The 23021-nt window shown below is 40.8% G+C and overlaps 1 protein-coding gene, 1 long non-coding RNA gene and 1 other non-coding gene across 5 annotated transcripts in view; 1 reads left to right on the forward strand and 2 right to left on the reverse strand.

Moving 5' to 3' along the window:
* Fbxo3 (F-box protein 3) overlaps positions 1 to 14024 on the reverse strand; it is a 27617-nt gene extending 13593 nt beyond the window's left edge. For both annotated transcript variants that reach the window (XM_063227756.1, XM_063227757.1), the window contains exons 1-5: positions 13856 to 14024; positions 10179 to 10268; positions 7433 to 7596; positions 2207 to 2321; positions 50 to 254 (exon numbers count right to left, since the gene is read on the reverse strand). In XM_063227756.1, the coding sequence (XP_063083826.1) occupies positions 50 to 254; positions 2207 to 2321; positions 7433 to 7596; positions 10179 to 10268; positions 13856 to 13959 (678 nt within the window). In that variant the 5' untranslated portion in view covers positions 13960 to 14024. The remainder of the gene's footprint in view (positions 1 to 49; positions 255 to 2206; positions 2322 to 7432; positions 7597 to 10178; positions 10269 to 13855) is intronic.
* Positions 5332 to 5468, reverse strand: LOC111755217 (small Cajal body-specific RNA 21). The gene has a single exon (XR_002789788.1). It is a non-coding gene; the product is annotated as a small Cajal body-specific RNA 21 (non-coding RNA).
* Positions 12696 to 23021, forward strand: part of LOC134470930 (uncharacterized) — a 20775-nt gene continuing 10449 nt past the window's right edge. Inside the window, exons 1-3 of one of the 2 annotated variants that reach the window (XR_010040195.1) lie at positions 12696 to 13333; positions 19814 to 19885; positions 20448 to 20511. This is a non-coding gene — a long non-coding RNA (uncharacterized LOC134470930). Of the gene's footprint in view, positions 13334 to 14003; positions 14145 to 19813; positions 19886 to 20447; positions 20512 to 23021 lie in introns of those variants that run through there. The other variant, XR_010040194.1, reaches the window with a different exon arrangement.

The following is a 23021-nucleotide window of genomic DNA, read 5'->3' on the forward strand; positions in this document are numbered from 1 at the left end:
GAAAATACTAATGCACCCAAATACCACATTCAAACACACTTCTACTTACTGGACATTGGTAGAAAACTTCATTTTTATTTCGGCCCTCTGCTGCCTCCACAGCTATGTACTGACTCAAACCAGTGTGGATGCAAAAGGTCAAAGGCAGGCAGTACTTCAGTCCCTGCCTCTGTTGGAAGCCTCCAGCAGCTGTGTCAACGTCTAACAAATCTTCAGAACGGTAGTGATTCGAGAGCGCCATGCTTCCCAGCAACCTGAGGGGAAGCAGACTCGAAGATGAAACAGTGGTACCAAACCGAGGCTGTGCTTTAGCTACATGACGAATCACACTAACAACTTCAGAAGTACTGATCAGTGACTCCACACAGGGAATACCAAAATCAGTACAATTTTCTGTATACTAAATTCACACTCTTCATCAGAAAGGAGATTCTGATTTAAATTAAAAATTGAATTAAATATTTAATTAGCCTTAAATGTCAGTCTTTAGAAAATGTAGTTTTGCTGATTTCAGCAATCTCTAGCCAGCTGTGGTGGTGCACACTTATAATCCCAACATAGTTTTGAGACTGAGGCAAAAAGTTTCTGAGTTTGAGCCCAGTCTAGGCTACTTAGCAAGACCCTGTCTTAAAAATCTGCTTTTTTTTTTTTTGAGACAGGGTCTCACTATGTAGTTCAGGCTGGCCTTGAATTCATGGCACTCCTCCTGCCTCAGCCTCCTGGAGTGTTGCAATTACAGATGTGAGCTACCACAACTGGCTAAAAATTTATTTTAAAAAAAGGGATAGAGATGTAGCTCAGGGTGAAGGCTCTAGGTTTAAGTTTTAGTATCACACACACATATACACAAAAGAAAAGAAAGGAAGGAATGTATCTTGCCATAATATAATGATTTGCCAATGTTTTGGTATATATATACATACATGGCTGACTTACTGTTAAAAGGGGTAAATTCTCTGATACCTTTATCTTGACAAAACCTTTAGCTTACTTACATTGCAATCAAAATAAAAATCAGTCTAAATCTCGTCCAAATTTGAAACACACGCGGTAATATTCATCTTACTTCTTATGTGTAATAGTAGTAATTATGACATATCAATGACTACCTGGTGGTCTCTACAAGATTGGTCTCTACAAGATTTCTATCTGAAGTCTCACCTTGGGCTATATTCTGCGTTCAAATTCATGACTTACTTGGATCTGGGTAATTCTTTCTGAGTGCATGCGTGCATGTGTGTGTGCGTATGTGTATAAGAATCAAACTCAGGACCTTGCACTTGCCAGGCAGGCACTTATGCCGCTGAGCCCTCCAGCCTCTGGATAATTCTTACAACAAAGTTCTCTCCTATTTGCTGTTAAAATATGACAAATTTTCAACTTGGCCATGTTTCAGTTTGATAAGGAAACAAATCCACCCCCCAAATAAACAATCGCCAGTACAGGTTTATCTAGTCCTGACTGACTTCTATTTCTGACTTGTACCTGATAACTGATTTTTAGTCTTGTGATATCAATATGAACTTCTGAGATTCCCTGAACACACTCAGTTCTCCTCTAAAATTGTGAACAGAGCCTCATAGGATTCTTCACACATAATGAACATCAGGCTCCACAGGGTCACTGCAATGTTCTCTCGCCCTCTTACAAGCCCTTCACAGTATCAAAGTCTCTGAGACACTTAATGTCATGAACGTATGAAAGGAGCAGACCTGGTCAAAGCTGTGAGGGAAACTGACAGCTATTACACAGTCTGCTTTTACCAAAAAGCTTCACAATGAATTATGCCATGTTTTAGAAGTTTAAATAGGCATTTGATTATAGCAAATGCCTCCACAAAACAAGCTCCCCAGACAATTTACAGCCTGTAACAGGATAAACATGTCAAGAATGCTAGAGTTTAGTTAAAATATACTCACTTGCACCTCTGCCCTTCATCCCCATACCCTTAACCCCTGAACAGACTTCATTTTAATCATAAGGGTGCTAGCAGAAATGTTTTTATGAGAAATAGTTAATTTTGGTAAAATCTAATTCTAGCTATACATTTTTTCTTACAGACTACTGCAAAGAGGAAGAGGGAATACCTATACTACTCTACTTTGTTAAGGGTAACCATAAAAGCAGTCTATTTACTTTCATTTGAGAACGTAACTTGTATCATTTAAAAATCACGTAAAAATCACAAAAACATGGCACATCTTACCCAGGAACCACTAACTTCTGTCCGTTGTGGATGCGGTACGAACACCGATAATCATCGGGAAGCTTGCAGCCGATCTGAGCCTCCACTGCGTCCAGGTCTTCCTCCCGTGCACCCTCTGCAAATCACACCAAAGAGGGAATTGTGAAGACACACGAGCCTTCACTGCTAACTCCAGAAACCACCTCAGAGCAAGGGAGCTCTTCTAAAATATACTGCCACACTACAGGGGAAATGAACTGCATACTGGAAACATTTAGAACTCAGCAAGTAAAAAAGTCCTTCATTTCTTCTCAGCAGAGAAAACTCTGGCACTTCGCAGAACATGGAGAGAGGACACCATTGAAATATGTAATAATTTTTTACATTATAACACAAACAGGGTAGATCTCATTTTCAACAACCTACTCCATTCAATACTGCCTTTTTTAAAAAGCCAGAAATTCTCTAAGCTGATGTTTCTAGAATTTTAACACAGTTCTCTCCCTCTCTTTTTAATTTGAGGCAAGGTCTTGGCTATGTTGCCCAGGCTGGTCTCAAACTCCTGGGCTCAAGTGATCTTCCTGCCCACTGACTCAGGACTGGGACTACAGCACACACTGTGGTGCCTGGTTTCAACGTGGTCTTTCTATGATAAATAAATCCTCCCTTTCTATGATAAATTCTCATGCACCAGGACGTAAGGTACATGTTCATGCTATGAGCAGGCCACTGATTTAAATCATAATTTCTTATTTGTAAACTTCCATGTAGTTTAGCTTTAATACACATGAAAAACTACAAGTGAGAGGAGAGCTCCACTTCCAGTAGTGACCGACCAGGTTACTGTTTGAAGACTTATTAAAAAACCAGAAAGAAGAAGAGGTTAAGAAGAAGTAAACTAAGGTTTCTGGAGTCCCTTTGTTCTTGAAGGAAGCAACTGCCAATTCTAAAAGCCAACATGAGGCTGAAACATCAGGAAGCTGAGCAAAGGTTCAGGCACTGCCATAAAGCTGGAGGATAAAGAAAAGAGTAGGGTGTACAGTCCACAAAGCCAGGTCTCTTGGCTAGGACCCAGAAGGGCCACATCCCAGAGCAGGGGGAACTGAAAACAGACTACTATAGTACTCACAAAGACTAAAGCCCGGTCCCCAATCACACTGGTTCCTAATTGGATTAAGGCAATCTGTCCACTAACTAGCTGCCAGCCAAAGACAGAAGGAAACTGTTAGAAGAAGACAGCAACCCTGCCCTCAAACTCAAGTAGTATTGAGCAATTAATCAAAAATAAATAAAAAGTAGGCCTACATAAAGACCAAATCTGACTAAAGAGCAAGAAGGGAAAGAAATGACTAAAAATACAACTAAATTCACAATATATCCAGTTACTGAAGTGAGTAAACATGGATTTAAAATATCCATAAATGCCCATACATTAATATATTCAATAAATTAAATGACAAGAGAATTTCAGTAATGAGTCAAGAAGCAATTATGAACCTCGTGGAGAATAATTACAAAATTATATCCAAGACAAATCTCTGGAAAACTGCTGAAAATCAAAAAAGAAATCTTAAAAGTAGCTAGAGGAGAAGAAAGGCTTATAATTACTATCTTCAACAGGAACACAGTTAAACAAACAGCTGACTGCTCAACAGGATCAAAGAAGCCAGAAGAATGACATCTTCAAAGTAACTAAAAAAATCAGTGCTGATCAGAATTCTATATCCAGTAAATATATCCTCCCAACAGTGAAGATGAAATAAATACATTTTCTGGGCTAAGGATACTGCTCAGTGTTAGAACTCTTACACACTGAATGTGGGGCACTGAATCAATCCCCAGCATCAATAGTTAGTTAATTAATTAATTAGAAAGAAGTACATTTTTAGACTAAGGAAATCTGAAAAGATTCAGCAGCACAGTCCCTCATTAAAAGAAATTCTTCAGACAGAAGATGATGACTCCCAGTAGAAGAATGAAGATGTGGAAAAGAAGAACAACCAGAAAAGGTAAATATGAAGGGAAATCTAAATCAGTATTGAATAACTATATAATAATTATGTTTTCAATGACACTAAGTATGCTGAAAAGTAAAACTGCAAAAATATAATACAAAAGAAGCGGGTATAGCTTAGCTGGAGAGCACACCTGTCTAACATGCACAAGGCCCTGAGTTTGATCTTCAACGTTCTACTCTCCTTTCCTCCCAAATAAAGCCTCAAAACTGTAAGAGAGATGACTGGAGGTGATTGGAAATAAGGTATTCTAATTTTCCTTCTTCATCAATAAGTCATAAAAATATTAATTTACACTAGACCTTAAGTCAAAGATATACACTTTAGTATCTATGGTAACTGCTAAAAAAGTATAAGAAAGAGTAAGGGAATGAAAAAATCATAATTAGGAAGAATGCAAAACAAATACAACAGTGGACACAATCTATTTACATTCAAATACATACATTAAATATAAATGGGCTAAATAATCCAATGAAAGACAAACTGACATACCAGCTGAAAACAAGGGCCACAGATAAAGATCAGCGTTGGCTCAAAATGCAATGTTTGAAAAAAACAAAAACCAACCAAATCAAAAACTACACAATTATATACTTGTATATAACATAGGTACAGAGAAGAATGCTAGGACAGTTCTATTAAAAAATCACAGCAAACAGACTTAACGGGAAATAGCTTTACTCTATAGAGCTAATGGACGGCTTCTCATTTTGATAAAAAGGTTAAATTTCCTACACAGATATTATAATTCTAACTTTATGCACCTAATACAGCTTCAAAATATATTTTTAAATGAACTAAAATGAAAATTTATTTCTGTTTTTTGTCGTCTTGAGACAGGCTCTCACTATGAAGTTTAGCCTGGCCTTGAATGCATAACGATCCTCCTGCCTCAGCCTCCCAAGTGCTAGGATTACAAGAGTGTGCCACTATGCATGGCTGAAATGGAAAATTTTTATCTACAAGCATATTTTTCCATTGCTGCAATAATAGCAGCCTGACGTAACATTCACTGCCTGGGAATGTAGCTCTGGGGTAAAGTGTTTGCCTACCACATGTGAAGTCCTGAATTTAATCCATAGAGCCACAAAACAAACAAGCAAACCAACACTCATTTCTTTTTCAAGTAAATGTGAGGCTGAGACAGCCCGGGCAAGGCTCCTTTCTTAAATACCTCTCCCACACAGGACAGTCAGCCCCTCTACTCTAGGCTCAACTGAGGGAAGGTGGAGGGAGCCAAGTCCACCTGCCAGGAAACAGAGCCAGGAGATTCACATATTATTTCAGTTTGCGTAAGTCAGAAGTCTAGGCATGACTCAACTGGACAAGGCTGAAGTCTCGTTTTATGCATCTTTTGTTTGGGATCCTCTTCTACCTCACTGATTACTGGCAGAAATCAATTCCTTGCAGCTGCCGGCCAGAGGTCCTCTGCTCCTATCGGCCACCTCTCATTCCCTATGATGTGGCCTTCTCTGTAACATGCCAGTTTGCTTATTCAGTATCAACACAGGGAGAGACACTTTGAGTCTTTGAAGGCCCACTCCCCTTTAAGGACCCACTTGGATTGAGGCAGGCCCACCCAAGACAATTTTCCTTTTGATTAACAAAGATCTCAAATTCAACTAATTTGGGACTTTATACCTACCTTTTTCGTAATATGTGGCCTAATCACAGCACAGCAGTGAAATCAATTATTTACAGTTCTACCAACACTCAAAGAGAGACGATTTGCTTAGGTCTGTACATCAGGGGTTGGGAATCTGGGGAGCTACCTCAGATCTCTGCCTCCACAGTGAGAGATTTTAACTTACTTCTCTCAATAACCAATAGAAACAAGAAAGAAGAAAATGGTGCAGAAAGATTTGAACATTGACAGATTTTACTAATTATATCTACAGTACTGAATCAAACAATTGCTAAAGCCACATTCTTTTCAATTAAACATGAAACAAGTCCCCAAAATAGACAAAACAGATTACACATGGACCACAGCAAAAATCTCAACCAATTTTAAATGACAGACCTCACATAGAATATATTCTCTGATCACAGTGAAATTAAAATATGGTTTTATTTTTAATTTTTCTTTAAAAATATATTTTTAAAGATTATTTAAAAAGAGGCCGGGAATTTAGCCCAGTAGTGTAAGCACATGCCTGGCAAGCATGAGGTCATGATTTTGATCCCCAGTACCAAAAATAAAATAAAGATTAGTAAAAAAGCTCTGAATGTTTAGAAGTCAAGCAATACATTTCTATATAATCCATGAGTTAAAGAAGAAATAAAAACAGACAATAATAGTAATGAAAATTTAACATATTAAATTCTGCAGGATAAGCTAATATGCTTAGTAGGAATTTATAACAACTAAATGCATCAGAAAAAAAGAAAGCTTAAAAATCTAAGCAATCAGCACCTGCCTGGCAAGTGTGAGATCCTGAATTCGATCCCTGGTATCACAAAAAAAAAATGTTAAGCAATCATCTCAAGTCAGGGGGTTAAAAAAATCAGAAGAAAACTCAACAGAAGACAAATTAATGAAATAAAAAATAAACTGACCAAGAAGACTGACCAAAGAAAACTGACCAAGAAGCTAGTTTTTGAAAGGACAAATTAACCTAGCAAGACTGACCAAGAAAGTCAAGAAAGTACAAAAAATTAGTATTTGAAGTGCAAGAAGTGGTATTACAGATTCAGTAAACATTATATTCTCGCTTTATATTATAAATTATTTTATTTACGCCAGTTAATTTAATATTTAGATGGAGATAATTTCCTAGGTAAACACAATTTATCAAAATTGACATAAGAATAAAAAGTCTGAACAGTCTTCTATCTAATAAAGAAATTAAATCCTTAATTGAAAACCTTCCCATAATAAAAACTTGAGAGTTGAATGGCTGGCTGGTAAAGACCCTGGGTTCAATTTTTAGCATGAAAAAAAAGTATTTTTAAAGAAATCACAATAGATATTCTCAAGCAATCTTAGTATTACTATTTTCTTTATATAAAACAAATATAAGGACAAAACAAGTTCAGCTTTCTCTTCAAGTACACAACCATGAAGTCCCAAGGTTGAGTAAACACAGGGCAAGTCCCAGAGCAAAGGTACTCTAACTCTACTGGTACTCCATTTTCTTAGCAACTGTAAACCACCATTCAAAGTTATTCAACTTACTCATACCAACAGTAACCAAAATGGGGGAACGTGGACCCTAAATTCCAGTACCTTTCAGAGATAAAACCATCCGAGGACACCTGGGCTCCAAATATTTCTTGAGATCATCCCAGGCCTTTTTAATAGCAGCGTAATGGTCAATGTATCTTCCTACATCAGAGTAAGTATCTATGAAGAGAGATTTCCAACACTGATTCTTCTGTGTTTTTTCTTCCCTAAACAGATTTTAAAAATAAAATTAAAAATCTTTTTAAAGGATATTAGCATATATTTTCAACAACAACACATTTCATTATTTTAGCAACAAAGGGAGACTATATAGCAAACAATGATACATACTTCAAAAGTTTTAATGGGAGCTACTGTAGGCACGGTGGATTAAGTCACTTATTCTCTTACTTTCTACTTAAATGTCTTCTGATCATTAATAAAAATATAAACTGGGCATGGTGGCACACACCTGTAATCCCAGCACTTAGGAGGCTGAGGCAGGAGGATCACCATGAGTTCAAGGCCAGCCTGGGCTACATAATGAGTTCAAGGCCAGCCTAAACTGCATAGCAAGACTCTGTCTCAAAAAACAAAAAAATTAATAAAATATAGTGTGACTAGTATGTAAGCAGAATTTCAACTTATTCCTAGTAATGTATTAATTGTAAAAAGGTATATATATAGTTGTCATATTTTAGAGAATATCTAGAATCTATTGATACAATATTAAGCTAGCACATCTGTATTGTATTAGAGAACCATAAAGCAGCAAAATAATTATATGTTTCAACATTTCTATTTGGTATAAATCTGTAAACATTTATTCTTTTATTTTTTATTTTATTTATTTATTTATTTTTGTAGTACTGGGGATTGAACTCATGGCCTCACGCTTGCCAGACAGGCGCTTATGCCGCTGAGCTACAGCCCACAAACATTTATTGAGTGTTCACTTAGTTGCCACTGAAGACATTAAAAAAAACAAAATTAAAAAAAATAACTTCAAAAAGGTATAGTCTTACTAGGGAGAACGAATAAAGTATGAATTTAAGAATCAGAAGGGATGGGAAAAAAGCAGACATGGAAAGCCTGAAGATACCATACTGACTCGCTTGACCTTCTTGTGAAGGAAATGAGAGCTATGGAAAAGTTTTCACAGCAGAGTTAGAAGAACTGTGGTTTGACAGAAGTAGATTTCAGGGTGGGAACCAGAAGCACAGAGGAAGATTTGTAACAGTACCGGTTAAGAGACAATGAACTGAACTAGAGCTGTGGATGCGAAGTGAAATGAACGGGGAGCCTGAAGAAACACATACAAGCTGCAAACAGGAAAGGCTGGCAATTAAATCACGGTAGAGAAAGACACAGGAGAGCTCAGAGGACTCCTGGTTCTGGCTTGGATGCCTGGACAGATGGTGCTCCAGGAAGGCCAAGGATGCAAAGGGGAGGTTTAGGGATGAGGATAGCACAAATCGAGGTAGGATTTTCAGGAGGAAAGCATCTTTTTATTAATCTAAACAATATACACACGTATTATCAAAACTAAAAAGCATCAAAGAACAGGGATAGGGCTACAGCTCAGTGGTACAACACTAGGCTAACAGGCAGGAAGCCCTCATGCCTTAAAAATAAAATAAAAATGTAAAATGTACCAAAGAACTTGTGATAAAAAACTAGTTCTAAACCCAATCTCTCAAAACGAGCTTAAATTATTCAAGAATGTTATCTCAACCATTCTAAATGTTTAAATGTATGGTTCTCGATTTATCAGTTTTACACATAACTGCTGATACTACCAAGTGAAAGATGAGGACATAGCAATACTTAAAATTCAAAGTCGAATTAACTAAAATTCCCTCTTCCTCATTTTCTTCCTCTCAATGTTAATAGTTTTGTCCTTAATTTTTAGTTTGGCAGAATTAAACTCTGCAGCTTTAAATAATTCACTTAAACCTCTACTTCTTGCCTTACCAACCTTACTTCTTGCCTCACCTCAAGAGCTAAGAAAAAACAGTAGCATCCCTACCTTCCCTTTCACCTTTCCCAACTGTCACTGTCTTGTCATCTGTATTTTTATTCAGTCAAACTGTTAATATCTACCGAGCCCAGTTACGCCATGCATGACAATCAAGGGGAAAGTCCAAAAGATGGTGCTGCCAGTGAGCTCAGAGCCAAGCGTGGACACCACAGGGAGAGACTCGGGTCTGGGAGTTAGAAGAACTCAGGCTGTCACTAGGAACTGCAGCGAGACATGCTGAAAAGTCACAGAGACAGAAGGACAGTGGGCCAAGGACAAAACCTTAAATACCAAGATACCCTGGCAGGTCCAAGAAGAGCCATCAAAGGAGACCAAGGTAAGCGAGGTGTTATAGTAGCCAAGGGTCGCATTTCAAAAATACATATTCCTCACCAGGGGATGGGAAAGAGGAGCAGGGAGGGAGTCAGAGAGAGACTGAATGACAAGTACTAAAATACCGTACAGCTAAATAGATGGAGTAAGTTCTATCGTCCTACAGCAGTTTGCTGGGAAAAGCTTGCAACACTTTATTTGCTATTTTATACAGAACTAAAAGAGGCGTTCAGAGGTTCCAATACAACAGAATGATTAAGTGTTCAAGGGGGTGGAAGTGCTAATTAGTCTGAGTTGATCATTATAGTTGTACATATTATTGTATTATCACACCGTACCCCATAAACATGTTCAATTATTCTATATCAACTAAAAATATAAAATTAAAAATGTTCTCTAAAAAATTAATGCTTCCCACAGACACACAAAAGAATACAGAGTCCCTCAAATACTTACTCAGATATCAGCCAGTATTTTTTGCAATGTCTTCTCCACAGTGGATCATGACTTGATAGTTGGCTAAGTCTTCGACTCACATAGCAACAACTGGCAGTGACCCAATTCACAGAAGGAGTAAAAGGAAATGCAAAAATATTAAGAAGATTAAAATAGCCATTGCTAAATTTTGTTGTATTCCTTTCACTTTTCTTATTTTCCAATCAAAACAGTGTTTTCTTGGCATACTTGGAAGACTGAAGCAGGAGGATAGTAAATTCTAGGCAATTTAGCAAGCAAGTTTAAGCCCAGCCTAGATTAAATAACTAGGCCCTATCTCAAAAACAAAAACAGTGTATTCTAAGACAGCATTCTGTTTAACATGGTAAGCTGGTATAATTACCATATGAGTAATAAAATCTTTTCATTCACAAATTTAGAAACTTCTACAATTGTAATTTTTATAAGAACGTCTATAAAACATATGTACCATGAAAACTGATCTCAATTTACAGAGTTTTCCCATAATTATCAGAATAATAATCTCTGTATAAAACATTACTTAAGTGTAAGCAAAGTCATTATCAGGTCTTTTTCTATGACTTGTAAGACATACTACAAATGCAAGATACCCTGGCAAATGCAAGATAGCCTTTATTTTGCTGTAATTTTTTAAAGGAAAAAAATATTGCAGCCACCAACACTTTTCATTAAAGCAACTACTGGAAAATCCACCTAAAAAAACATCTGACTCATAATAGTTCTGATTCAATATTCATGACTATACAAGTTAGCAGCTGCCCTGAAGCATGGAATACTAAAAGCAAGTGCTTTTCCTACTACATCAAGAGTTCTAATACAATAGTGCTCCAATCCTATAGATGTTACCCTACATAACTCATTGGCAAAAAGAATGCACCTGGATTTCTATCCTTTCAAAAGAGAAATTCCAACCAACAGAAAGTAGGCATTCACTTGGGCAACAGCTAGTCAATAAATTTCAAATCGCATGGAGTTTTTAAGGACATAAGTAGTGTGTATTAAAAATCCATCTATGATAAATTATTAGCCTTTGATTTAGAGGTTTCACAGAAATACTATCTTCATCCTTTTCCACTATGCACAGAAAAACTAACTTTTATAAACACAGGAACCCTTCCAGTTTTACAAATTCAAGTTCCATTTCCTCTTTTCCTGATTCCTCTCCCTCCACTGCCCCAACAGCTGTAATAGCACCAAAGGTGACTTTGATGTACAAACAGTAGTTTGAAAACTACTGTTGTTCTACATAGACTCTGGGGCTAGGGGTATAGGTCAGCGACACACTTGCCTGGCAAGCTCACGGTCCTGAGTTCCATTCTTGATTCCAACAAAACAAAACAAAACAAAAGCATAGTACATAGAGTCTCTGATTCAGATAGAATGGAGTGAGAGCTGTAACTCTGGTACAGTTATGCTTAAAAGGTGTCATTAATTTTGATGCACAGTGAAGGTGGAAAATGGCATATGATGAATCACTAGGATGAAAAAGCATCACATAATCTCAGATTCAAACTAAGCAACTGATCCCATGGCAAGATTCCCACAAACTAACCCAATCTAACCCATACAGTTGAGCAAATATGTACCAAAACTTCCAGGACCTGGCAAAGGGCTGCACACTTGGCAAAGCTGGCCTGTATGGTACAGGAAAGAAGCTCCTGGAGACACCTCTGGGGAGCAGCCAGTGGTATTCACCTTAACTGAATTCTACAGACATTAATGGAGGGGTCATACCTCTTTGGTTTAAAAGTTTGATTATCACCTAAGACATTTAAAATAAAATCTGTTCTCCTAACCTTGGCCCACAGGTCCTACATGATCTCATCAGTTTCATCTCAAACTAGTCTGCCTTGTGAGTCACTCCCTACTTTCTCCGCAAACCAGCCTTCTAGCTTCTCCAACAGGCTGTGCTGTTGAAAGGCTCCATCAGCATCTAAATACACTGTTTTCTCTGCCAGGACTGCACTATCTTTCCACTGTGAACTGGTCATCTCTTTCTCCTCATTCCTTAACAGAGCAATCTATTTCCTTCAGGGTACTCAGCACCTCTTGTAATTACACTTGTCCATCTTTCCATCTTGCCTACTTAGCCTGTAAATTGCATGAGAGGGGACCTCATCTATTTTGTTCACTACAGTATTCCTTTACATTTAATGGGCTGACACATAGCCAGTACCCAAAAAATCTGTAGAATAAATGATGATCACAAAGTTCTTATATTTGAGAAGTGCACAATCTACCTGAGATGCTAAATTTTGCAGAGAAAGGAATAAGATAGAGAAGAAGGTATTCCAGGCAAAGTCAAGAGCTTAAGCCACCAAACAAAAAAAAAAAAGCAAGTGTGTGGCATGTTAGCCCGGGTCTAATATGATTACAGTCAATTATGCAATTATGATAGTGAAGAGAAATAAAACCTGAAAAGCTTTACATATTAAGCCAGATGATAAAAGCCTTAAATCCAGAAGTTCTGGTTAGTCTCTAAACAAGGGATATCACAAGTTTTTAAGAAGAAGGACAGCCTGGGAAGATCACTGTGGCAGCAATTAAAACTGTGAGGTGGGTAAAAAATAGTTTGAGCCAGAACAACCTTTTATGAAGAAAAATTTTACTATTCTGCATTGGTACAGCCTGATCAGGGCAAATGTACTTTTTAGAAAAATAAAAGAACGTGGTACTAGCAGCAAGTAACCTAAGGTATCCCTCTGTCACTACTTTGCTAGACCAACCAATAGCTATGTATTCCTAAAAGAACTCTTGATAACACAGGATCCAGCAGCTACAATCCAATGTCTAGAATCGAACAGTTAATCACATACCCAAAAAAGATGTAATCTCATCTACCTGTTCAGAGAGGACATCCTCTGCAAACACATATGGTAGCATAAGAAACTCAGCTATGCTGTCAAGGGTATCAGCAATCTGACACCTGGGGCACGGGGAAGAGGAGTGGGTAGCATCATTTCTTCCAAGAGCCCAAACAGTCCCAGTCTCTGAAAGAATTGGACACTTAACCACTCTTGCCTGCAACTGATGTTTATCTTTGTACCACACCACCGGAAGTCAATACCAAAAACATAAAATCCAACATCCAATCGTGAAGAGGAAAGACTGAGAGCAAAACAGTCCTCAAACACGTAAGTCCCAAAGTGAGCCCTGCCAGTGTTTATAGTGTTGGTGTCATACCTGGGGCGGCAGGGTGGCTTGTCGCCTTCCCCCGCGCGCTCTGTCCACGCCGCCGCCTGACCCACAGGCCCCAGCCTAACAAGGAGTAGCGTGAACAGGAACGGAGCTTATCTACGGCATCCGGGGCTGGGACAGACCAGGCTGGGCCCTTGGGGAGCCCGGGACGCGACAGGGCAGCATGGGGGGCGCCACCTTCGTCCCGGGCAACTGGGCCTCGCTGCGGCCTGGGAGAAAGAGCTCTCGCTCCCCGAGTCCTGGGCGCTAGACGTGAGAAAGACCTCGGGGTGCTGGAAGAATCCTTTTGCCAAGGCCCCTTAGCCCTGCGATGGCTCTGCAGGATAAGTGCGACCGACCCAAGCGTCACCTTCTGGAGACGGGCGATCCGGTGTCCACCGGCCTCCAGGCCTCCTTCCCCAGTGTCTCAGTGCCGCCTCCCGCGTGCTCCCACCCCTGCCACGCGCGCCGTGCATTACTTGATTAGGTCCCGGTAGTCCAGAAAGGATAAAATGAGGAGCAAAGGATCGGTAGGCAGCGACTCCAGGGTCATCATCGCCGACTCGGCCTCCATGGCCGCCATCTTGCCTGGCGCGGTGCAGCCTGGCCCCGCCCTAGCCCCGCCCCCGCCGCCGGCGCAGCCCGGCCGCTCCCCTGCCGCGCGCTCAGGTTTGTTACGTAACCGACCTCCGGCCCCGCCCCCAACGAGGGCAGAGGGGCGGAGACCACGAGGCCCCGCCCCGCCGCTGCAGCCAGCTGCCGCTAAGTGTAAGTGAACAGCTGTGCGTCAGTCACACCTCCCAGCCTGCTGCATGCTGTCAGTGCGCTGAGACCTGCCCAGGCTCTCTCAGACTTTATTCCCAAGTCTTTTGTCTCGCTCCCTACACCTAAGTCCGCAAGCGCAGTTTTACACCCGATAGCCTCAAGTGCTCGTCTCAAACTTCACACTTACTCCTTTCTGCCCTTAACCTTCAAATCCTCCCTTTTTCTTCCTTTTCCAGTCCATCCTCGTTCCTTCCCTCCTGTGTGTCCCAAGCAGACAGCAGCATTGCTCTTGATCCGTGTGCGCAGTAGTAGGGGCCAGCCTAGGAACCTGCCCGGGGCGTGGGGGGAAGGCTGTGCTCACCAACTGGGAAACAATCCTAGAAGGCAGTATTTTACCACCACTACTCCATCAAAACATGCACATGCACTGCGTCTGAATGTCAGCTGCTTTCACTTGATTTCGTTGTCTTGGATGTTTTTCAGTCTGTTAGAGCAATGCGAAGTGTGTATTGAGGGGGTTTATTTGTGTGTTTGTTTGTGGCTAAGGATTAGATTCTTGAGAGTTAAGTACCCAAGAGTGAAGGGATGAATTGAGTCCCACGGAGAGCATAATGACTGAGGCATGAAGATATGAGAAAAATAACTCCCAGCGTTTTAGATGTCAGATGCACTGGGGTCATGGCCTCACAAAATCGAGGAATGCAGTCGAGAATTGAAGGAAGAGGTTAGGAGAGTTTTACTGGAAACAAGAATAATAGCTCTTGGATGTCCAGGAGAAATCCGGCACAGGTAGCAGCCTCATTTCTCAATCCCAAAATACTGACAGGTAAGCAGATTCACAGGAATTGCTCAGTTGTTTAACGCCCACATATCACAGGTTGCTCTGGACTTAAAGCAATCAGTTGGAGCTCAAGCTCTCTACCTCAGTCCTTCAACTAGTACGGTTTAAAGGAAACTGGGGTGGGCGATTCTTTTGCATTTAAAATTCCTCAGAAATCAGGAGCTTAGTAGGGAGCGGCTACATCTCCCTTTAGTAGGGAATAGGCTGCATTCCATGTCCCCTGAGGGACTTCCAAGCTTTTGAATTCCTCAAAACTCCTTCAGTAAAGGAGTAACAGCAAGTTTCTTTAGTATACAGTGGGCTGTATCTCATATTGCATGCGAAAGTTCATCCTGTGTCCAAAATCTTAGCTCACTGCCCGTTATTAATTTTCATCAATACTGTGCCGACTGTGTCTCAGGCTCTTCTGCTAGTGAGCTGCCTTACTCATAAGCTAGCTAAATAAAGTATTTTCTGCATGAAGATGGCTGTACTTCAGCTCTGCCACGGTGGTATTAAAAAATGAATGAGAAGCATAACAAATCACGAGTCAACACATCACTTGTCTGATTTCTTCTTTTCTGTCACTTTTCCAGGGACAGTAGGTTGAGGGTGCATTGGGAAGTCTGGACAGACCTAGATTTCACACATCTCTCACTTAATTTACTAGTAGTGAGACACTGGATAAGATAACCATGGCTCAGAACTGTGAGCCTGTTCCTTATGTCTAAAAACCTCGCTTCCTGCTGTGGATTAAAATTGTTCATGTACAGTGCCTGGCTAGCTACCCAATAACTATTTCTCAAGCTTATACATGTAACAGTGGCTAAGATTTCCAAACTCTTTCCCTGGAAAGAGTTTCTCTCAACTATTTGGAAAGTGAAAATGATAGTCCCCAATAATCCATTTTTTCAATTCACCATCCAATTGATGCTTCATATTTATGATTTTGTTTAATACTTATAAACCCTACCTCTGCCCAGCAAAACAAAACAATGAAATAACCTCTGGCCATATCTCTGTACTTATAATTATTTATGCATATTCTCTTTTTTTTTATCGGTACCAGGGATCAAACTCACAACCACCTGCTTGCAAGGCAGGTGCTTATGCTGCTGAGCTAAATCCCCAGCCCCTATTTATGCATATTCTTGAGAGCATTTATTAAATTGGATTCAGGTTAGTTGTTTCCTCTTTCCAAACCATGAACTCTCGGTTTTACTTATCTTTGTAATCTCAAGGAATAGTATTGACATGGGAGATTAGGTGTGACAGAACCCACTGGAGAAGTAAGTGTGACCTGTTAATTACAAGGTCTCAGAATATAAGTGTAGGACAGTTCCCAAACTCCTGCGCATAAACTTCTCTCAAGAACTCAAGGGTAAGTTTTCAATAGGATGGCCTAGATCTGACATCAACATGAGATGTGGGATCCCAGAACTGGCTCTCAGAAACCCAGATGTAGAAGTTCTCATAGGTTTCCTTGAGATTTGGACAGTATAAAAGGACACAGAAGGACCTGGGGATGTAGCTCAGTAGTACAGCCTGGCAAATTCAAGGCCCTGAGTACAAAAGGCCTTGCGTCCTAGTACAAAAGAAAAAAAAAAAAAAAAAGACACGGTCTGCAAGAAGAGCTGGCTCTGGTGGGTTTCCTTATAATATCCCACTCTGCTTCCTCCAGGGCGGACATTTATCTTGTGTTTTCCTCATTTACTTGATCCAGTGTAGCTCTGCTCAATCTTCACTTTTCTTTTTCAAATAAACTTTGCCACTGCTTTTTGCTTGTTTCCTTCCATTGTTTGTTCAAGATGAGCGGAATCTGGAATCTAACTCCAGAAGGAGAGACAAACAAACCCTGTAAACATTTAGTATTTGCAAGCTACTTTTAGAAGGAGCCCCCCAGTAATGGAATGACATTCAACAAGTGCGAAGTTTAAATTCAGGGTGACTGAAGACAAAACAGTTTTTTCTGTTTTCAAGGAAACTATACGTGTATACGCAGGTAACTGCTTGAAAAGGCATTTGATCCTAATTTTTCCTTGTCTTTTTTCCTCTCTCAGATGGGCTACTTGTTTTAAATACAAAAGCTGATGGGAGTTTTGAGTATGCTGCATTTGCATCTACCATCCCCTTACACTTGAGCTTCCTTGGCTTTAAGTGACGACTTAATACAAGAAACCAAAAGCATGAAATTACCGTGTCAGGGCCAGAGTTAGGTGAAGTGAGAGAATCACTTGCCTGGGCTACAAAATTTAAGAAGAATGTCCCCCACCCCCCAAAAAAATCCTTAGAAATTGGGGCTCGGGACATATTTCAACAGTAGAGTACTCCCTAGCATTTGTAAGGCCCTGAGTTCAATTCCAATAGGATAAAACAACAGGAAACAAAAAGCTCTGTAATCAAGAGAAATAATAATTTAATACAATAACTTTAGAAATCAAAACTAAGCCAAAAATCCCACAATGAACAAAATACCAAAATCTGAAATAAAACCAAAAATCACACAGCACTGTTCAAGCCATATTGAAACCTAAAGTAAAAGGAAAAAAAAAATACATGCACCCCTGAATACGTCTTTATTCATTTTTATGTGAAACCAAAAGGATTGGTCAAGTGGAGGTTTTGCTTCTCTGTGTGCCTGGGCTCTGTGAGCTTTCAGCTTCCCTCCCTCAGGTTGCTGGCCTCTGCCACTTAGGGGCAGCCCCTACTGCCTAGGAGGGAGCCTCATGCAAGGCTGAATTTTCTCCCCATCCGGTATAAGACAGGTGGAGGAGGTTGGGGGAAAATCCAGGTGGGTGCAATTCTAGAGAGCTCTTCCCTTCTTGAGCAGTGGCTCCTTACACACACACACACACACACACACACACACACACACACACACACACACACCCATAATGGCTGAACAAAAAGGTGGAAGAGAGAGTCCAGGGTTTGGTTATTTGGTTCTTCTCTCAGTGGAGAATTTACTGCAAGCATGTCACAGGGGCTGTTTGTTTCATTAAAAGCTTTGAAAGGTTCACCATCACCTTGAAGCTAAGGGGGAGGCTCAGGGCCGCAGAGCCCATGGACCTGGCTGGAAATCCAGGTCCCTTGAAGTTTGCTAATTGTTTAGGAAGCTAATCTCTACATGCTACAGAGGAATGTTACTAAAATACTATTTGCTTGTCACTGTGATTCATATGGCAGGTCAGAAAGCACAAGCTGAAAGAAGAGGTTGTGTGTGGGATTAATGAATTAATTAATTAACTTAGTGCTGGGGATTGGAAACCAGGACCTTCACACTGAGCTGATTCCCCAGCCCTTCAATTGTTCTTTTTTTATTTTGAGATAGGGGCTCACTAAGTCTCTAAATGTCCTAGGTTGGGTTTCTATGTGTGGTCTTCCTCCCTCAGCCTCCCAGAATGCTGGCATTACAGGTGTGCATCACCATGACTGACTTGGAAATTTTAAAGTTCCTTTTTTCCCAGTAGTAGAATAGACAGTGTTTGAGGCATAAATATACATGCATGATCCTTTTAGGACCTCCTCAATGTCATCTTATCTATGATGAATAGCAGAAAACATCCTACTTCATGGTAATACGTCATATCTTCATTGGCTTTGGGGTTTCCTCAGGTTGTTCAGGTAAATCCTCAGGCATTAATTTATATCTTATCACATGGAAGCATCCGGCTCTCAGGTCTGTGAGAGATAGAGATGCACACTGTGGTGCTGGCCTGCTCTCTCCTAAGAGACTTCAACTGGGGAGAGACAAATCCAAATGACTTTGGAGATTTCTTTTCCTCCTTTGTTTTCCTGGTTGAGGAACTGGCTGCTTCACCAGATCTCACTTAGCTTGGAGGCAGGACAGGAAGGTACCAGATGTCAAATTATACACATTCCTGATGATGGCCTAGATATGCCCTTCTCCCCTTAGAAGACACTGTAGATCAGGGGCCCATTGTCCTGAGCTCTTTCCTATCTTAATCTGCCCAGACAAGGGGCACCTCTTAATGGGACAAAAAAGCTGGGTACTGGAATGGGCAAGAGAGTTGTGTGCGCGCTTCTTGTTTTCTACTTATAGCCCCCCAGACCCCACTGTACGTGTGTACCATGTGGCTCTGGAAATGTATGCCCTTGGCATTGAACTGCCACTGCATGATAATTATATTGTGTGCTTTATTTTATCTTAGTGCTAAGTGTTTCGGGAGTCATCCTAGTTGTGGGGAGGCATCCTGTGCATCTGGCAGCCCAGGAGATGAAGGGAAAGGAGGCTGGTAGTAGGACACTAACTCCCTCAAGCAACTGTGACCTCCCCACCAAAGCCCTAGACCAAAAGGCTGATGACAGCTCACCTCTGCAGAGCTCAAGAAAATCAAGGATCTTGCCTTAGGGCTGAAAGCAGGACAATGGATAAAATTTCAGAGATGAGTGAAGATTAGGGGCTGGCTAGGCTGCTCAGAAAGGCAGCCAAAGGGGTTGGGGATTTAGCTCAGCGGCATAAGCACCTGCCTTGCAAGCAGGCAGTCGTGAGTTCGATCCCTGGTACCGATACAAAGGTAAAAGACAAAAAAAAAAGAAAGAAAGAAAGAAAGAAAGAAAGAAAGGCAGCCAGGTGGACTCAGCAATGCAAGCATCTGGAAAGGATTTGGCTGGTTCCATGGAGCAAATTCACAGCCAATCCCAAAGCCAGATGAGAAACATGGAAAAGACACAAGAGATTTATAAGCACAGTTCTAGCCACTGTTCAGCTAGGTTCTGAGACTTGGTGACTTGCTCTTCCCTTAGGCAGAGCTTGGAAACTCTCTGAATTTATCAAACAAATGTGAGTTACTTTGTTTTTATCTGCCTCATGCCTCTTGTTTTCTTGCAGCTTATGGAGGATATGTGACAAGTGCCTGCCAGCTGGATACACTTACAGTGTTCTTTGTTGGTGGCTAATATGGTGAGCTGAGGGCATGGGCAAAGCCTGCTGAGATCGCATCATTGAAACATTTTCTATCAGACTATGAAAGAATGCACTGTTCTCCTGCATGTACGGGTCAGGGTGCTGAACACCATCACCATTCACCAGTTCAATCCAGATATTCCTCATTTAACCAACTGTTTCACCACTGTTCAGATGGAGGACTTACTGCTCAGTCTTACTATCTGTCCTTTTTTGTTGTGGTTATACAGTTGTGTTTTGTTTATAAAGTCTCTATGTCTTTTTATATGCCTTGTTTATATAGTGCTGTAATTTTTTTGCTGATTGTATTGTACAGTACTGTTTTATATTCTGTTATATATCACAGCACTGCATGTAAGAGATATGCAAAAACAAGCAGTCACCAAGTTGGAGTTTTCCATTCTCATTTCTCTGTTCTGAACATTGTAATGTATGCAATGTATGCAATGTATGCAATGTATGCATTGTACCATATGCAAATTCCTCACTTAGTGACCAATTCATCTAATAATCTGGTCATAGGTACAGGACTCTATCATTAAATAAAGATTCTCTGTAGGCCTACAGGACTGGGGAAGACTCTCACATCTGGAATCTTACTGTCACCACTGAGAGTTAAATGTGTAAGTACCACTGATTCTGTGTCTGATGTCATCAGAGTGGCTGACCTGTAGTTGTACCGTCAAGGACACTTGGTATGCAGGCTTGGATGAGCTTGTGTTTTGTGTGTTTTTTAAATGTTCTCCAGGAAAAAAGGGAGAGAAATCAGCCTCTGACCTTCTCTAGCCTGCTGTGTGCCCCAGAAGCCTCATCATCACAAACCCCTTCACCTGAGCTCCCTTGTTATCTCACTTCTGGTTGGTCTCAGTCAATGGAAAGCTTGGTTGGAAACTGGGGGAAGGAAGAGAAAGAGAAATCCGAGAGTGTTTACTCTCCGTCTGTGGAGGCTTTGGTTGTGACCATGTTCCTCTGTGGAGCGTCCCCCAGTGACTGTGTTCCTCTGTGGAGCTTCCCCTCAGTGTCCTCTGTCCTATCTTCTGCTCATCTTGAATACTAACTATGTAACCCTCAAACTCTTGGCACTCCTCCTGTCTCAGCCTTCTGAGTGCTGGAATTACAAATGCCACCATCCCTGGCTTGGGTCAGACTGCTATAGTAATCTCCCCATTAAATGAATTCTATTTATTAAATTATTCTGAACACAAAGCATTTGATGACCATCATTTGCCTTCATCTAGCAAAGCAAGCAGTACTATAAGAAACCCCCCTAGCACATTATTGGTGAGTGACAAACACTAATACAGTGAAAACAGCTGGCTGGAGCAAAACATTGTACTTGACTGACAACCCCTTCAATAGGTATATTGTACACATCCCACTGCAACCTGTCTGAGAAAAACTGACTGAAGATGAGTGGGTTTCTGAGAAAGAAGAAACAATTCTGCCACTTACGTGAACTTCTTCAAAGAGATAGTCTACTTTCTATTACAAAGTTCTAGTTATAGAGATGGAAGTCCTGTTTTGGATTCGCCTGTTTTGGAAACACTCTAAATGCCTGGGAATTTTACTGCAGGCTTCATATGTGAGTATGATGATTAATCTTGATCATCAACTTGATTGGCTTCAGAGACAACTAGGAAATTAGTAACACACTTCTTGGTGTGTCTGGATGGGTCATGAGGGTGTGACCTTGTGGACTATATCTAGTCCCCAGTCCCTTTCTCTCTGGATCTTTCCCTTCTTGTCTGCTTCCTGGCTGTCATGAGTTAAGGAACTTTCCTCTGCATGTTCTGTTTCTGCCTTGGAACCAGTCAGCTGTGAATGGAAACCTCTGAAACCACAAGCCAAAACAATCCTTTCCTCCTTTCAATTGTGTATACAGGATCAGGTGTTTTGTCTCCGCAAAGGAAAAATGATGCATAAAATGACATAAGCAACTGTATTCAAAGAGTGGTCACACAGCAGATGCCTGGGAAGCAGTCTAGTCACCAGAAAAGCAAAGTGAGTTCTGGAGCCTTCTGTCTCCTGTAAACCCATAGAATCACAGCTATCAGTGATCAAGCTCACAAGGTATGGAAACCTTTGAAAGTGAGATCACACTGTTCTATCAGTCAAGACTTCCTTCTGCTACCAAGCCTGAAACTAGCCCCCTCTGGAAAAAGAAAATGTCCCCAAAAGTGAAAAATGTTCACTCTGCACCTGACATTCTCACCTTTGTCAGGCTTTGTCTGCTAGGAAATGCCTAGAGAGTTCTATAACCAGGTGGAAGTGGTGCCTCTGGCCAGGTCCCACACTCGCTCCCATACTTGAGCCACTTTAGGAATAGGTGGCTGCCCACCTGTTAAATATTGGAAAGATCCATTGAGTATGAAGCCTAAACAGTCCCCAGGTCACTGGGCCCTCTTTGGTAAGACGTGCATCTGACAGGAAAGCATGATTCCCTAATGTAATAATTTGCTTCTGAGATTGGCAAATCCCACGGAATGCCTTTGCCCTAAATTGCTGAGGCCTATAACACCTGACATGCTGAATAATCAGCCAAGCTTCATTTGCTATATTCGGCTACAGAGCGTACTTAACTACTTGAAGATTGATGGAAACAAAACCTTCAGATAACATGTTAGTTAGGATCCTCTGAGAAATAAATGTCAAGGTAGGATTAGCTTCCTGAGAGATATACCAGTATAGAGCTGGTAAGGATTGTGAGGGATAAAAGGCAGGGACCAGGAATAGGCAGGAAGAGCCTTCAGACCATGCCACAGACCTGACATTTGGGAAAAGAGAAGAGGATTTGGCAATATGAGTTCGGACTAAACTGCAGCTGTTGGAATGCCTCAATTAGAAAGAGGGAGAGTCCTCAAGCCACAGTTGTCCATTGAAGAAGAGCAGAGGTCCCAGGGTTGCCTGCACTAATACCCTGTTTTTGGCTAGGAGCAGCCCAGGAAAAGTATAGCTTTAACCCAGAAACATGATGGGCAGCAATTCGACTGTGCAGTCATCACACATAGAAATGCCACTAAAGGCCTAGCTACTTGCTTGGGCTCTGGACCTTTTCAAACACTGAATTAATAAAGGCACAGCTTTTATGGGGCCTCTGCTTTTGAAAAGATTTTAAGAAAAAGCCAGAGGGAAA

Source organism: Cavia porcellus, unplaced genomic scaffold (genome assembly GCF_034190915.1).
Source record: "Cavia porcellus strain 051 isolate PalLab524CR breed Dunkin Hartley unplaced genomic scaffold, mCavPor4.1 scaffold_17, whole genome shotgun sequence".
NCBI classification, from domain to species: domain Eukaryota; kingdom Metazoa; phylum Chordata; class Mammalia; order Rodentia; family Caviidae; genus Cavia; species Cavia porcellus.